Here is a 13,889-nt window from a genome sequence, read left to right as displayed (position 1 = left end):
GGTAACTATTATAGAAAAATATAACTAGATTAGCCTCAATGTTTGATTGCGGAAAATTATTCCAACTTCACCGATAATATACAGTGTATATTATACATTAAAAAATACTACATCGTTGTTAAAAATCGATAAATAACGAGGCATACAGTAAAGCTATGACTATTATATTGATTGAATCCATCAATTAAGAAATTCTACCACTTAATACAATTCAAATTAAGCTCGGAACGGAGACCCCAATTTTTGGTAGCTCGACTCTAATGAACATTCTACTAAATACCAAAACCCGTACTACAATTTTCACAATATCTTTGAATTAACTTTCATTATATACAAAATATTTTATTTTCCAAACATTACCACATAATTATCTTTTATCCAACATAAATATACATAAACAGCCTATATACGTCCCAATGCTGGGCACTGTCCTCTCCTCACATATCTAACGGCAACAAATTGCACTGTCTTTCAAGTCAAAACTATTCTAAACCACTCTTAAATACACAGCCTTCGTCTCTTTCTCGAGAACAATTGATCGTAATTTAAAAAAACCTACTTAATACTCATATCACAGCCTAGTCTTATACGTTACCGCCCTAGCTAGCCAGCTGGTAATGTGTGTTAGTGCTATTATCTCCGCTATGGTGAGTAGCGCTTGTAAAGTGAACACTGTTGCTACGAAGTCGTATAGCAGTTTTGGCGAAAATACAGTCCATACATAGAGATGGTGCCTGAATATTGCGGCCACTATGCAGTATACCGCGACGCAATAGATGCGGTGGAACGCGAAAATGTTCGTCGCTCGCCATATTGATAGCAAGTACCTGGGAAGAAACAGTTTGGCTTAGTAATGGAGTTAATCTACTCAGCTTGTATCCACCCAAAACGGAATTGGAAAATGGAATTAATAGTAAAATTATATTCGTCAGTAGGTACTTGATGAGTCTGTTATTTTGACTGTAAAAGTAGCTTATTCAAATCGAAGGACGCTATAGAACATGGATGTTTTTACACATGTTGAGCCAAGTAACTTAGATAGATATGGCTTTGTAGTGGCCCTGATTTTGTGCCGACAATCTAAATAGTTTTTAGATGTATGCTGCTATACTTTTTGAGCTACACGGGAAAAAAGCAGCGGCGTCATTTGTGTTTTACCCGACTACGATACACTTAAGATCTTTTTTGTGCCCAAACAAAATTTACTGGTGTATAGGAGAGGCCCGCTTTTAGGGGGCTGTTTATTTAATACAATACTCACTGGCCCACCGGTATATAAAAAAGTAAGGGGTAGGTAAGTCTTTGATGAGAGTTGAAGATGCGAAAGTGGTGAGACAGGATCGTAGTAAGTGGAATTCCGTGATCTGTACCAAGGTGTGATCTTATGTAATACTCACTGGTTCCAACTAGTAGCAGTGGTACTAAGCACGCAGAAGAGCGAGGCCCCTGCCAGCGCTGGCCCCGCGTACGCATGCAGCCCCATACGCAGCGCCACGCGAGCGGGGCAGTACTCGCGCAGACCTACGTAGCCTGATCCCAGGTCCACAGATGCCAGGCTGTTTGAGTTGCCCTGCAGATAAGTGTGTATTTATAAATGACAACGTACAATCCATTCCATTTTTGCAGTTCTATACGCATTCAAGTCGTCAAGGCACCCACGGTCTTCCTTTCAAGGTCTACCACGACGCCTAAACCAGTCATGACGCACCCAATGCGTGACGATCCGTGTCTACCGCTCAGGGTGCATGCATCAAACACGAGGAGGGGGAGGCCTTTGCCCAGCAGTGGGATCTTGTAGGCTAAATTCGATTAATACAGTCTCAGAGGTCTTCCTCTGGATGATGAGCTGGAAGAGAGAGACCTTTCTCGGAAAAAAAGTGTTGGCCAGAGGCGGCACTCCCATGTGTCTTTTTTATTACATATAAACAGTAAGAACAAGAAAGAAAGTCTTGAAGTGAACGCTCAGTTTTTCAGTTTCGGTTTCGTGGGAATAAGAGAAGACAAAGTTCATCCGCTATGAAATCCAGCTCAAAAATCTCACGACAAACGTTTGCTAAATTGAGACAAAAATCAGCATTCAAATACATGAAGTGTCATAAATACATAAACTCACGCCCGTAATCCCTAATGGCGTGGGCAGAGACACAAGTAATCAAAGACAACTTGCAACCACTTTCGATACGATGTTTTAAGCTGGATATAGGCCCCGATTCCTGCAGACACCGCCTAATTTTATTTTAAGTTATATCCGTCATTTTCATATCCGTCGAAAAGGAAAGGGACGGATGATTCACAGCTCTTAATTTTAGGAAGAATGAGTGAATGAATGAATAACCCGGGCGAATTAAAAGGTACGTCGCATGCAATCCGTTTGACGTGCTGTCTACTTAACTGTGTCGGGTTATTGACGGATGTAAAATTTTTAGACGGTTGGTTTAGATTTGTGCTTAAAATTGACGTGTGTTCCATAAATTTTATGCTTGTCGATTACCCGTCCCTTTACTTTTCGGCGGATAAGAAAATGACAGATATAACTTAAAATAAAATTAGATGGTATTTACAGGAATTAGCACCATAATGAACCTAAAAATAATGTGGCTATCTTCTTACCTGATAGAAGAAGAACAGGCATCCAATCCACATATGCACGAGCGTCCTGCTCAGTACATCCACAATCTCCGTCCGTCTTCCAGCCGTTACATCCAACAACTTATGATCCATGCACTTCGACGTCAGCACACACGTCACATACACACTCGGCACCATTATAACATTATGAGGCCTCATCAACAAGACGATTATCAACATCATATCGTTCAACATCAAATGTGACAACGACCGAACCAAATTAAGCTTCACTTCGTCCACATTCCACGGCTCTTCAACCATTTCGTCGTAAAAGTAATCTTCGGTTTTTGCTTTCGGTTTGCTGTAGACGAATTTTTTGTCGCTTTTAACTGTAGGGTTGACTCCACAAGCTTTGAAGAGGCCTATGTAAGTTGCTAGTTCGAAGACGAATTGCGTGCTTAGTATGGCCCAGAAGACATCGACTATGGCTACTGTGTCCCAATGTTTGGTGTCGTCGAAAGGGGAGTATAGAGTCTGGGTGGCGATGCGGTAGCACAGGATGCATATTGTGGCGACAACGGTGAATATCGTGTGCATCCACATTACGTTGTTCATGTGACGCACGTTGTGTAAGCATATTGCTAATGTTGCGAGCGTTCCTGGAAAAGGAGGCTTTATTAACAATCTACACATAGACACACGCCCGATTTGTTTTGAATTGTAGCGTTGACAGCGACTTTCCGAACGGCGATCCGCGCTACGACGAGTCTCTTTACGGCGAGTGGCCTTATTTTCCCTCTACGTCGAGCGAGTTTTGATGTTATTGTACAGTTATGGTAAAAACTGTTTTGAATAGGGGTGGGCCGAGCAACTTGCAGCGCCGCTTGTAATGGGATTACGATGACATTGTTTAAGCTGCCGTTCATATTTATAGATAGTCCATCATCTTGAAATTATAAACCCTTATTCGAATATTCCAGTGTATGTTTACGACAGGATAATAAACAGCCGAGCAGGCACATACTAAGGTCTTGAGTTTATGTCAGAAAACCTCCGAAAATTAATGCTGAAGCCATGCTACAGATTGTAATTATACATACATAAACAGCCTATATACGTCCCACTGCTGGGCACAGGCCTCTCCTCAATCAACCGGAGGAGGTATGGAGCATACTCCACCACGCTGCTCCAATGCAGGTTGGTGGAGGTGTTTTTACGGCTAATAGCCGGGACCAACGGCTTAACGTGCCCTCCGAAGCACGGAATCATCTTACTTTTTCGGACAATCAGGTGATTCAAGCCTGAAAAGTCCTTGCCAAACAAAGGACAGTCTCACAAAGTGATTTCGACAATGTCCCCATCGGGAATCGAACCCGGACCTCCAGATCGTGAGCCTAACGCTCTAACCACTAGACCACGGAGGCTGTTTAATGTAATTATACATAGTTCACTACAACTTACCTACTACTAGATGTAGTTGCAGATAGAAAGCATTCTCTGGCGCGTTCAGCCAGTCAGCTGTATCTGGTAGGAACAACCAGCGGTCCCCAGTCTGGTTCATTGTCCTCAGATATCTGCAAAGTTCATACATTGTTTATATTTTTACCAAGTCCAAAATCGGTGTTATAGATATCTTTTTCATTTTGACGTGACTTATTGTAGATTTGTCGCAGATGGCATTAACTACTTGGCCGGACAAATGGGGAGCGCTTAAGGCTCTCACCCGTTGTTATAGATATGAATTGCGACGTTGCCGCCTTGTGCCTATGACATAACTGAGGATTTTTTAAATTTATTTATTCTTAGGAAAATAAACAGCAAAATAATACAAATGAACAATATTCCAAAAAACTAGATGCAAAAAATCCACATATTCACATAACGTGTAACATTAACGTTACACTGAGTTTATTTGTAGAAAAATATTCTCTCCTTATTCTCGGTTATACTAGGTTTAACTAATCCTAGTATAACCATATAATAAATATGGAATAGTACACTTTTATTTATTATTTACTTATCATTTAGTTATTTTACGTAGTGGCAGATATTTACTTACCTATGCAAAGCGATGAGCTGAATCCACTTCGGTAGTATATCTATTCCGACGTCTACCATTTTATTCGCCAACTGTGGTTTTTCTTCTACCTCTGTCGCCCTCTGGTAGCGCTTTGTCACATACCTCACCACCACCATTATATTCCTTATCAAAACGAAGAACATCAAAGTATTCCAAAAGAAATACCACGTCAAATGTTCTTCTTCTATAAAGGAAGTTCCGAAGAACGACCACGCGTGGAATAGAGTGCCAAAGACGAGCAAATAGTCGATAACGTTCAAGTCTTTGAACGCTGAGAGATCCCTGATCTTTTCTAGACCAGTTTTGATTATGAAGTAGCACATCGTAAGAGCGCAGGCAACGAAGTAGAACGCGGTAGACCAAAGAGGGTTGAAGGAGCACAGTTGGCTCTTGGTTTCGGTGATGAAACAAGAGATGGTGAGGATTGCGCATATGATGAAGAAAATGACGACGAACGCTACGATTGCGCCAATTTGCGGGTAGTTGCGTTTGTGAGTGATGTATGTCTTTCTTTGGGCCTCCGGTTGGAGCGAGTAGAATGTTACGCAGAGGAGTGCTGTCGCGAGCTGGAAGAATAATATCAAAACTATATTTTTTTTGGTTATAACGTAGTGTACCCCTGAAGACTGGCGCTATGTGCGGGATAATGGAAAATTCGGTTTTGAGTTCCTGCATAAATTGATATCGCCTGCTTAACTGGTGAAGGGAAATATCACAAAGAAACCTACATTCCTGTGATAAAGAAAAAAAGGATAGACAGTAGTAGGTTCTGTAAAAACTGGTGGCTGGTTATTGGTAATAAGACAATGAAGATGATTTACTGTTCGCTGCCAAACAACTCACTCACTCGGTTCTGGTTACCAACAAGAAAGTGACTTACCATATAAAGCAGCAGAGTGGCTATTCCAATAGCAAACATGTCGAAGTCCACAGTAGACTCTGAGAGCAGCTTGGCCATCTCTTCGAGAGACTCTTCATAGAACTCCTTCGATATCTTCGCGGCGCTCCCCTGGCCTGTCGCGAGATACTGCGCGAACTGCTTCTCCGCTCGCTTGAATTGCTTGTAGAATTCTGTTTTGGGGGAGAAAGTTGTTGCAGCTTTGTTCGTGTATCTTATTTTCGGATAATTGGATGATCAGCCTGCAATGTCCAAATCTTAACCAAACATGGGATCACAAAGTGATTTTTTGTTCGGGTTCTCCGGATCGTGAGCCCAGCGCTCAACCACTAGAGCACGGAGTCAGTTGTACCGTCGTACAATACCAAGTATGGTCTTGTGATGATTTGTCTATCTTAAAGGTCATAGAAAGAAGAGTGAAAAGCCCTCAGCACTGAATTGCACGAGGCCGCATGTCGCCACGTTGGCGTGTGAAGCGGCCAAACCAAGACATTTTTGATTTGACCGCTACATCGATTTACCCACCTTTCATTGCGTAGTAAGAAGCGCTAGTTGTGGTTGCGCGATACCAAAGCAGCGATCAATGATGTGAAAATTTTTACAATACGATCGGTGCCTCATATAATACGATCGTTTTGTGCATATTTCGGTCGCACCGGCTATGCTCCCGGGGCTTCCTTCTATAAAACTCTATGGTTTAATCCTGTAGGACGCAAACAGCAACACTAAGGTGAAATTCTTACCATCAGGCGAGATTGTGGTCAAATGCTAGCCTGTTTCCCTTAAAAAAAAACATACCTGTGTCAGTGTCTGTGCTGGGCAGGCGCGCGTTGTGTGCGGCGATCAAGTGCAGCAGGTACAGATGCTGGCGCACGTCAATTGGCAGCAAGGACGGCAGTATGCGGCCCGTGCTGTCGCCCGGGATGGCCGCGTTCAGTAGCCACGAAATTGTAGGGGCTAGGTCTACTTGCGCTACAGTGGGGCCAGGACCGGCCCTGGAATTGGTAAAAAAGGAAAAATGACATTTTTGCGAAGACTTAGGTACTGATAAGCCCGATAATTCGTGCGTATATCAAACTGCTACCTAACATCAAGTTGGCAAAAGAATAAACCACCACTCTGCGCTCCGTCTCAATAAATGGAGTCCAATACCTCTAAAGTCTCTTCTATATTTTCTATTCTAGGTTTCTTCTTTGTCTCTTCTAAGGAATAGACCCGTATACCCAGTAGTCTTACCAGTTGAACTACTGAATGAGACATTCGGTCTTACGACTTTAAAAGACGTGTATTATACTCACGGGTGCGGACAGACGTAGTCTCGACTCTTGACAACAACGAGCGGTACTAGCACCTCGGCAGGCGTGGCGCCGCCGTGGCCGCCCGCGTCGCGCATGCCGTGGTCACCGCAGATGAACAACACGCCTTTGTGGCCCTGGAGGAAAGATATTTAATTGGAGAGTTGCTTTATTCCGAATTGGATGATAGCGGGCAGTGCGGTCGTGTCAGAAAATGGTTGTTTGTCAAGAAGACTGCTGATGTTGCTTCTTTTGTCCATTTGTAATTGTTGTATTTGTGGATTTTAACTGACTCACTGCAGATGAATAGCATGCCTTTGTGGCTCTGGAGGGAGATATTTGATTGGGTAGTTTGGTTTATTAGGAATCCGAACTGGATGATGACGATTATGTAGAAAAATTGTTTCAGCAAGACTCCCGGTGCGGTGCTTCTTTTGTCGATTTGTAATTGTTTTATTTGTTTGGTTGTTAATCGACTTCAAAACAGGAGGTGATTGTTTTAAAGTTGCTGTCATCGCAGCCATGCAACCCGCTGTTATCCAGAAAGCGGCCTAATTAGGTTTTATGCAAATTTTCACTAATAAAAGAGATCATTACTAACGTTTTGGTGTCACATTTGTCATGTTATGATTTAGGGAACTTGTAACTTAAGGAACATTTAGGTAAGAATGCGTTAGTACAAAGTTGGTCGGGAACTGGGCTTACAATACTATAGTACAGGTATTTGAATTTGTGTTAAATGGAATGATAGAACTAAAACCAACATACCCATTTCTGCATAGCAGTGTAGATCTTCTTAACGACGTCATCCATTTCAATGAGTTTCGGCTTGATCTTGGGACTGCGAGCGCCTTCCAGGTGCCCGATGTGGTCTAGACCAAGGTAGTGGAGTACTAGGAAGTCGAAGTTAGGTCTCTTCTTCTCGTTGGGCGCTAGAATCCTGTCTAGATGCCTTGTTACGTTGTGGTCTACCTGGAGATGTAGAATTATTCAACTAATAAGAATCGTCATTGTCTCCCTACGTTACCCCGTTTTCACAGGCTCCGATTTCTTAACCTGTAGAATTGACAGGTCCTGATTTTTACAGAAGCAATTACCTGTCAGATCTTCCAACCCGCGAAGGGAATACCAGCCCAATTCATCTTTATTCAGTAGGTAACATAGTTACACTTTAAATCGACATTTTTACTTAAGGAACGTGTCATCCGCCTAAAACTACTGCAGCTTCTCACAATCTGTATAGCCGGGGATAAGAAGCTGCAACAAAAACCTCGGCACAGGGCCCGTACACCGCCAAAACGCATTTCTCGGGAATGTGGATTTCCTCACGATGTTTTCCTTCACCATTGGTTTAGTCCCGTTCTGAGTGAATATCCGAGTCAAAAAAATGTGAGTGTATCTGATTTTTTTTCATTCTATGACCATAAAACATATTAGGTCGATTTAAGTGGGACGTGTTTCCTTTTGTAGAATTTGTGACATGTTCATTGAGAATTCGTCAATATTGACGGAAAACCTTCTGCCTGACGATATACAGTAAAATCCGGACGTATTCGAGTAGCTATGTATGTATGAAGGGCAGAGGCAATCCTTAATGCGGATACAATTATTCAAACTACCAATTATACCAGTAATCGTTTATTACGTAACATTGTCAGGAACTTTATAATCGCTAGCAACGGTTATTCAATTTCATCCTGATATCCTTAGACCCTCAAGGTTATTTTTATTGTATGACAATTAAACAAATTTGTACAAAGTACTATTTAATATATTTATTTATTGTTTATTAACTCAGTTTCCACTTAATTTGACAGCATTAAAACTAGCTCCATCTCTTTATCGCACTTATTGGAAGTGAAATTAAGACTGTCAAAAAAATGTGTCCGCCCGAATAGGCACCAGTGACGAGTAATAGTGACGAGAAATGGTCGCAACAGTGTTCATGGTCTAGTGGTTAGAGCGTGCGACACATCGGGAGGTCCGGGTTCGGTTCCTAACTCGTAAAGAGGTAATACTTTATTACCTCAGTATAATCCGTGACATAGAACGAGGTAGTCCCGTCGGCCTCTGCGAAGAGTCCAGGGAACAGCCGCAGCCAGGTGTCGTCTCCATAGAGCACGGAGCGTCGGCCCCTAGCGGCCGCGGTCCGCAGAACGCTGTCCCCGCGCACCGCCGGAGCCCCGAAGTTTAACGCTACGTCTGCGAACGTTGATACGCTGCCCGTCATCATAGCCTGAAACATACGAAGAAGCTATAAATTTCATGCTGCTTATGGTAGAAATTGGTAGGATATAGCAATGGTGTTTCCGTAACGGGCAACACCTAAATTATATATATATAAAATCTGCAGGGTCTGCACGGTAACGACGCCGCGCGTGTTGCGATTTATGTCGAGAGCTTCCAAATGTTATCTACGTACGACGTCGTACCGCTATTAGTCAAAAGCCTCGATATCATTCGCGCGGCTCGGTAGCTGTGCCGCGCCAAGTAGAATATATACGCGATAGAATAGGTATGTGAAATATAGTGTTTGTAGCATGCTGCTCGCATATCGCGCGCGACACGATATAAAGATAATTCTATTGGCTACGCGATACATAAACCAATTCATTTTACTTTTTTTTTTAATTTATTTATATCATGTATTACATAATTAGGTACACCACTGATACCGTTAAACCACAATACGGTTTGTCTCGGTACCAGTCTCCTCAGTTCGTTACAATACAGAAAAGAGATTCTGAATCCAAATGACTGGTTAAAGTTATTCGTATATTGGTGTTTATTCAGGCGGATAAAAACTTAACCTAATTTTAGCTTGACAGCTCTTAAACTAGTGCCGTCCTTCACTTACAATTAATGCAAGAAAGAGATGGAGTTAGTTTATCTCCTGACAAATTAAGTTGGTGTTTGCCCGAATCGACACTATTGACTGTGCTAATAATGAATTAAATACTACCTGTAAGTACAACTTTGTAAGTAGGTACATAATTGTGCTTGGTAGGCCATGCATGGATCGTAAAATGAAACTAAACTATCTGAAATTATGAATTATGATAATACGGTGATAATAACTTGGTAATAAGCCGGACATACCTACGTAACGTCATATTAATCGACTGTTGAGTGGTGCTCTTGAAATCTACAATGTTAGCGTCACGCCTGCGCGGGCGCAGTAATGTCTACATGCGGCTCGTGTTCCATCGCTAGTGTTGAATGAGCTGTGACTTGATGGGTGCTTCTAGTTACAGCTCGGTTATGTGTGGGTACTTAGTGCATCTTGCGATGGATGTACCTATGACTACCCCATTGGGATATTCAGAGGTACATCCATCCGTGAGCTCATGTTATTAATCTGCTTGATTCAAAACAATAGTTAGTTTCTTTAGTGATGACGTTGCTACTACAACAATGTTGTTGTTTGCAACATTTTACCGACTAGTTACACTGTCTATCTCAACAGGGATGACGGGCGCGTTTCTATCTCTCTCTCATGCTAAATAAATATGCAGTAATCAGCAGGTGTTTCGCTTTCAATATAACTAAGAACTGACCCCGTTTAATGGTTTAGCATCCGCATTCTGGTTATATAAATAGACAGATCATATTATACTTGTTGGAGTGAGCGTTGGGGCGTATGCAACTGGATAGGAACCGGTGGTCATTACACCGCATTCGGAAGGCACGCAATACTACGCAATAGCTAATTTACTATATCTCACTGACATGCTTCTTTATTGGCGAATTGGTTAGATTTAAACAAAATAAATGATTTATCTATCTATCTATTTATTTATCGCTGAAGAAAATATCGTTTATTAAGCACAAGTACTTTATTTTTTTTGTTTGTAATTTTTCACCAGTTAATTTAAAAAAAAAATATTTTCTGAATGACGCGAGCCAAGCTAATAGCCATAGCATGCGCTTGTGTATTGCGCACGATGCGATAACTGACCCGACTCTATGGCTATGCGATAAATAAATAAATTCTATTATCGTTTCGCGCGCGATATACCTACCCGCGCTATGCTACGGCTACTGAGATGGCTGATTGTGGACATAGTATGAGAAATGGCAACATGACTACGAATTATATTCTGCATGAATTATATGCCTTATCTAGATATTTATAGGTAGTCTGATAGGAAATCTAATTGTTAACCAACATGCATGACGAAACAGTCTATAAAGCATTCACCAGTGCAGTTAGGTATCTAATAAAGATACTACATTGTATACTAAAATGTAAAAAAATGTTAATTAGCATGCATCAACACCGAAGAAAAAACTTAAGTTTGGTTTTAGTAATACATTACTGACATGGGAAAATGGTTTTTATATATCGGAAATTGAGTTAAAACTGTTTTTTCTTAGGCTCCACTACAGTAGTAAGCAGACACATAAATACAAAAGGTGACACTTGCAAATATGTCTCGCCAGAAGTTTATGGTGCGTCTCCATTGTGCCTTTTCCACCTTACGTTCTGGGGACTGTACATAACACAATATATATTATTATTCTTCCACATTATAATACATACAATTATGTAATGAATACACAACTTAATCTTTTTCTTTGGTACCAATACCGTTTGAGACGTTAAAGTAAATATTAGTCAGCATAAAAAACTTACATTTAATTTATGTGCTGTAATTTTTATTATCTACTTGGAAACAATGCAATACCTAGTTATATTAATAAAATTACAGATTTTATCTGCAAGACCAATATTTTACTATGTATAAAAGTATCCATATTTTATGTACCTTAATTCTCGGCATGGTAACAGTTGGTGGCTCAGCAACGGACACATAAATACAAGCAGATTTGTTCTTGAGCAGTTGACCGGTGTATGGCATGTACTCTTCAGTTACGAAGTCGTAACGTAAACCATCAATCACCATCAATATTACACTGTTCTCTCCTGCGTTGTATACCTCGTGTCCATCAATACTGTAAGTAAATTGATTTTTCATTTTACAAAAGTATTTTTTATCATAAAAAATGCAGTATGTCTGTAAATGAATTATATATGAAGTTAATTATACTCGAGTTACAGAAATGTTTGTAATAATTAAAAATATAACATAATACAGTCTCTCTAACTATTATAACAAGAAATTAAAATATAGTCTAACACATTTACATACAACACATCCTTACTACTCCACTACAATATCGTAGTAACAGTATAAAATAATAAATATACTATAGATACCCACCTGATACCATCAATAAAGTTAGGTAGATCATCCATGTGGGCCATTTTCCCTGAATTGTATTTCAGTGGAAAAAATCCATACATGAAGAGAATTACGGCCCCGAGACCAATGTTGAGCAGGCACAGGCCAGTCCAGCGGTGCTGTATCCACGGCAGCATGGTGGCTTGAAGAAGACTTTCCAATAGTTCAGTAATACAGCGGTTTCATGTAAGAAACGCGTTTACCCGACTACCATACTTTCGGGTCTAATCATTCCCTGTGCACGCGACGTGTTTCCACCCAAACCATTGTGCAATTAATTCTCAGGTTTCATTAGAACTTCCTACACCGGTAACGTAGTCTTTCTATCATTATCATCACTTTGCCGGTCGATAAGAATGCCGCGTGGCTATAGATCCGCGACAGGACTATGTATTGTGGAATTCTTAGAATTAGTTACAAATATCAAGACTAATATAGGTCAATTTAATCAACGTTTCCGTTTAGAACGTAAATAAACAATAAAAAAGTTCAGTGGAAAGAGTAAAGGTTATAATCTGTCAGTATCTGACAGTGACGGATGGCGTCTGTGTTGCTATTGCCACTATGTAAAAACTACTAATTTTACTTTTACGGTTCATTTTGTATTATTTCAGTCATTGTATCGTCCGTGGAAACGTGTAGGCTACATAATTATTTTGTGCCTGTGTCTTCATTAATTGGTTGATAGAGTTTTTGTATTCTACTGAACCAGGCTGCTGTCGCGGTTGATGGTCGGTGGTACAGAGCGGGTGGTCGGTAGGTGGAGTTGTTGTTGTGACCATATTAGTTGCCGACGATACTACAGTAACATAACATTATACATCAATGCCGACGACTGTACTACGACAGTAAAGCCTTCCAAAGCATGGAGGCTTGTAATAATGAATTGGAGTTTGTAAACCAAAAAATAGCTTCGGGAAAATGTTTCAGAATGAAAAAGTAACATAATTATCTAATCAGTAGGTATAAATAAATTATAACGTATTTACCTACAATAAAATAATAAGTAAAGTGTACGTAATCAAATCACATAATACCCATATTGAATCTACTTATTGAAAGATTAATGGATGTGTTGTATCCATAAGTTTTATTTTATTGTTCTACTTGTTGCACTCTATTAAATACGCATGGAAGCGTTACATAGAAATGCACCAACATGCATCTTTCGTAACATTATTTCCTATACGTACTAGTTAATAGAGAACATGAAAGGTCGACTTTCCCAACTATTGATTTAAAATGAGTCACCAGTTAGTGTTATTTTTAATTTGAAAACATCAACAACTTATCAAAGTCACGATTTTAAAAATAGAGTGTTATTTTCAGCAGTATGTCGATACGATTCGTGACGTAGTCCGACGTAAAGCGACGTAGGATGCTGGTTACAATAAAACGATAAAATAGAGGAATGTATCATCCACATTTACCTAATAACATTATATTATTAAGTATTAAGCGAAAATAGTAAGTATTATTGTTTATTCAATTGACTTAGTTTCTGGGTCCAGCCGTCGGTACGGCAATGCAGGACGGAAGAGGTGAGTCACAATGACTGTAACCTAGAACCTGACAGAGGGCAGCAGTAACTGTTGGTACTGTTCAGAGGCGGAGGACAGGAGTCCTAGTACGTATTTGAAATATACTACGCTGGCTCAAACAGAATACTGCGGGGCAGAAGGCAAGAGGAAAACCACTGCTCTATTTTTCCCTAAAAAATTTGCATGGAGAATGCAACACCGAGAAGAGCGTGGCTCTTAATTAGTGATGATGTGATAATCTCCATCTGTATCTTTATATTA

General features: G+C 40.4%; 1 protein-coding gene across 1 annotated transcript; it reads right to left on the bottom strand.

The window, feature by feature from the left end:
* Positions 1–84: 84 nt before the first annotated feature.
* LOC126374512 (GPI ethanolamine phosphate transferase 2) lies at positions 85–12,617 on the bottom strand. The gene is made up of 13 exons (XM_050021192.1): positions 12,067–12,617; positions 11,611–11,797; positions 11,269–11,334; positions 8,868–9,077; positions 7,610–7,813; positions 6,845–6,978; positions 6,345–6,541; positions 5,529–5,719; positions 4,628–5,214; positions 4,030–4,142; positions 2,611–3,227; positions 1,398–1,570; positions 85–827 (listed from the first exon to the last, which is right to left on the bottom strand). The coding sequence occupies exons 1-13, from the start codon at positions 12,222–12,224 to the stop codon at positions 572–574; spliced, it is 3,093 nt and encodes a 1,030-aa protein (XP_049877149.1). The 5' UTR covers positions 12,225–12,617; the 3' UTR covers positions 85–571.
* Between the last annotated feature and the right edge of the window lie 1,272 nt (positions 12,618–13,889).

Source organism: Pectinophora gossypiella, chromosome 17, assembly GCF_024362695.1.
Source record: "Pectinophora gossypiella chromosome 17, ilPecGoss1.1, whole genome shotgun sequence".
Classification (NCBI taxonomy): Eukaryota; Metazoa; Arthropoda; class Insecta; order Lepidoptera; family Gelechiidae; genus Pectinophora; species Pectinophora gossypiella.
The sequence above is the reverse complement of the archived record's forward strand: the minus strand, read 5'-3'. Positions and strand labels throughout refer to the sequence as shown.

What these genes read in the sequence shown, in the direction of transcription:
- LOC126374512 (XM_050021192.1), bottom strand. Translation starts at nt 12,224, where the DNA reads ATGCTGCCGTGGATACAGCACCGCTGGACTGGCCTGTGCCTGCTCAAC. An exon ending in ACACTGCTATGCAGAAATGG is followed by an intron (nt 6,979 to 7,609) that starts GTATGTTGGTTT and finishes TCTTTCCTCCAG; the next exon opens with GGCCACAAAGGCGTGTTGTT. An exon ending in GCCTGTTCTTCTTCTATCAG is followed by an intron (nt 1,571 to 2,610) that starts GTAAGAAGATAG and finishes ACTTATCTGCAG; the next exon opens with GGCAACTCAAACAGCCTGGC.